The sequence below is a fragment of the Mus pahari genome, chromosome 16, assembly GCF_900095145.1.
Source record: "Mus pahari chromosome 16, PAHARI_EIJ_v1.1, whole genome shotgun sequence".
NCBI lineage: Eukaryota > Metazoa > Chordata > Mammalia > Rodentia > Muridae > Mus > Mus pahari.
Genome location: NC_034605.1, coordinates 8,367,163 through 8,370,588, shown reverse-complemented (window position 1 = coordinate 8,370,588; position 3,426 = coordinate 8,367,163). Strand labels below are relative to the sequence as shown.

General features: G+C 45.2%; 1 protein-coding gene across 2 annotated transcripts in view; it reads right to left on the bottom strand.

Annotated features, from left to right (window-relative positions):
- Prkcq (protein kinase C theta) overlaps nucleotides 1-3,426 on the bottom strand; it is a 131,001-nt gene that overhangs the window by 22,723 nt on the left and 104,852 nt on the right. For both annotated transcript variants that reach the window (XM_029547458.1, XM_021215488.2), the window contains one exon: nucleotides 1,567-1,658. In XM_029547458.1, the coding sequence (XP_029403318.1) occupies nucleotides 1,567-1,658 (92 nt within the window). The remainder of the gene's footprint in view (nucleotides 1-1,566; nucleotides 1,659-3,426) is intronic.

Here is a 3,426-nt window from a genome sequence, read left to right as displayed (position 1 = left end):
CTACAGGTGTGCTACAGGCGTGTGCCACCACTGCCCAGCAGAATGGTTCATTTCTAATACACACACACACACACACACACACACACACACACACACACAGAGAGAGAGAGAGAGAGAGAGAGAGAGAGACAGACAGACACACACACACAGACACACACACAGACACACAGAGAAACACACATACACAGATACACACACACACACACACATACTCACTCACATATACAGGCAGACACAAAGACATACACAGACACACACTGACACAGACACACATGCACACACACTCACTCACGTGCAGCGTGCAATGCCTAGTGATTTCTGTGCAGTGCTGCATAAGCCTGATAAAGATAATCTCAGGTGCTTGGCTGAAGGTGCCTGGAGACATTGGGAGTGGCCAGTGCCCCCTTCTAGAGAGGATAAAACAGCCACATTGCTGGGGTTTTACAGCAGTTAGTGGACCAAGTTCATCTTTCAGTCCAGTTCAACCTAAATCACACAGTACTTCCAAAGAGATACACAATAAATGGCTGACCATCAAGGGGGGGAGCTAGTACATAGTTATCTTTAAAAACAGCATTTATTGATTGATTGATTGATTGATTGATTGTCTATCATGATGTATTTGTGAAGATCGGAGGATATCCTATGGGAGTCTGGGATGGGACTCAGTTCCTGAGGCATTCTTACTGAGCTATCTTGCCAGCCTTAGCTATCATCTGTAAAGGACTCTAATTCCCGTGCTTCCTTTTACTTGTATGTCACTGTGGGTTGGTCAGGAGGGTAGCAGGACCCATGGCTAAGGGAAGAACAGCGCCTGGAGGTGAGCTGTGGGGCACAGCCATGGTCCTACCAGGGAGATAGCTGGCTCTGCTTCTCTTGCATCTCTGGTTACTTGATGCTAGAGAAGGTGAGGATTTATTCTCAAATACAGGAAGGGCTGGATGCTTTCTGACTTTGCACTAAGCCTCCCCATGGTAGGCTGCAGCTCCACCTTCAGGGCCACCCTCAGGGCCAGCAGGCATATCCAGTTCCCTTTCACTGTTCTTTCCAAAGGATATATAGTTGCATCTGCGCTTAGTGAGCTACAGCTTGATGGACTGGAGGAACTTACTATGGACTGAAGTAATCCTTTGTAGCACATGGAACAAGGGATGGATTTCAGTTTCACAAAATGGGAAATTCTTGACTTGCTTGACACTACTCCCAAGTGTTTACCTTGTTCTGGGACTTCCGCGTGCCAAGAAAGAAGGTAAGAAAAATAACACGAGGGGGCTAAGAGCATCACTGTGTGGTTAAGACTACTTCCAGAGGACCCAGGTTCAAATCCCAGCATCCATGTTAGTTTGGTTCACAATTGCCCGTATCTCTAGTTCCAGGGGATCTGACACCTTCTTCTGGATTCTGAGGGTACTAAGTGCACATGTGCTCATACACACATTTAAGCACACACACACAAAATCATTAAAAGTAAATAAAAATGACCATCTGAGAAAACCATCTGTAAGTGCTGGGTGCACGTAATAAAGCAAGAATACAGAATGTCCCAAATCCCAAGTAGGCACTTACGTGGCTCTGGAAAGATCAAATTTGTGGCAACTTTGGATGTGGTACATCAAGTCTCCTCCATTGAGATACTCCATCACGAAAAAGAGATTTTCCTAAGGGAAAAACAAGCATTATCAATTTTTTTAGAACAGGAAGAAAAAAGGAAAGGAAAGAAAAGAAAGTTGACTTTGTGAAGAGATTAGATAATTTTAATGGAGACAATTCTATCATTAAGTTTCTAATTTAAAGACTGATAAAATACTGAAGCTGAATTATATTTTTGAACCCCAGGGCATGTGGGGAATCCTAGTGAGAGGATGGGTAACACACTAAGGGCCTTGTGTGTTGTGATCCAGCTGATGGGTTGGGTTTTGCTGCTGATCAATGGACAGTATGGAGGGCTTACTCTTGCTTGAATAGACAATGCATAGGATGGTGTCTGCTTCTCTTAGTCCAGGAATAGGTCCTGGGGTCCTCCCATGTTATGATGCTCAGCCAACAATCACTGAGTATGTCCTAAGGGTGATAGCCCAGGTCTTCCATCAAAGAAAGAGTCCTCAGCCTTGTCATCAAGTTGGCACATTACCCTCATGTCCATACATCACTGGTGGCAAAGGTAGGCAGAGTTTTTGAGCAGGTCGCTCCTAGGGTAGGATACTCTGCCCGGCATTAGAAATACAACACCCATGAGAAGTAATTAACAGAAAGCCTGGGTAATTCTCAGGTCACGGGTAACAATAGCGAATATCAGAGCTCTCATATTCCTACCAGTTCATGTTCCACCAACAACATGAGACACTACTTCTTCAAGAAAAATAGTCACAGCTCTCTGAACGCCCCTGAATGCTTAAGAGCTTTTAGGAGTCACGGAGTTACTAACCTACGAAGTGTGGAGACAGTGAGTTTCTGCACGAATTTGCACTTAACCACATCTGAGTGACTTTTTAAAAAACAGAATTAACTTTCTGTCTGGAACTGAGACTCTATCAGGCAGTCTAGCTTATTTGGTGAACCCCAGGTCCTAGTGCCAGACCTGTCTCAAAAAAGAAGGTGGACAGATCCTGAGGAATGACACGGGAGGCTGACTCCCAGCCTCCACAGCGATGTGCACACGCATGCACCTGTACATTCACACATATACATCCACCACACATAAAAGCAATTGGTAAGACCATCTGTAAAAATACCGAGGAGATGGTTCCTTTGTACTGTCAGGATATGGATGGGGTCCTGCAGTGTTTTTCTTGGATTTCACAGTTGAGACATAGTTACATAGTGTCACAATTTATTTACCTCAGGCTTGGAAACAGTGGATAAGAGAAACTAGGTAACATTGTGTGAAGGTTGTCTTTCTATTATTCAATTGTGGATTGCTGTACCAGCAGAGAGCTGGCTACTGGGGAGATTTTGGTATTGCTACTCCTCTGGCTTATCACCTGCCTCAGTATTTTATAAACATACACCTTCCTCACTTGCTGATTGGTTTACTAAAGAGTTGCTGGCCAATGGCTAGGCAGAAAAGGGAAAGCAGGATTTCTGGTCAGAGGGAGGGTCTCTGGGAAAAGAAGCAGAAGCAGGAAGCTTTGCCTGTGGGACACGGAGGTGGCTGGATATATCAGGACTGAGAGGAAGGTAAAGAACTAGCCAAACTGGTGGGTTTGTGAGCTGGGATAACAGGATTAAGCTAGGCGAGCTAGCTGGAAGGTAGCCTAAGCTAAGGCCTACGAGATAATAAAAATTAATAAGTCGCCGGGCGTGGTGTTAATCCCAGCACTCGGGAGGCAGAGGCAGGCGGATTTCTGAGTTCCAGGCCAGCCTGGTCTACAAAGTGAGTTCCAGGACAGCCAGGGCTATACAGAGAAACCCTGTCTCGAAAAACCA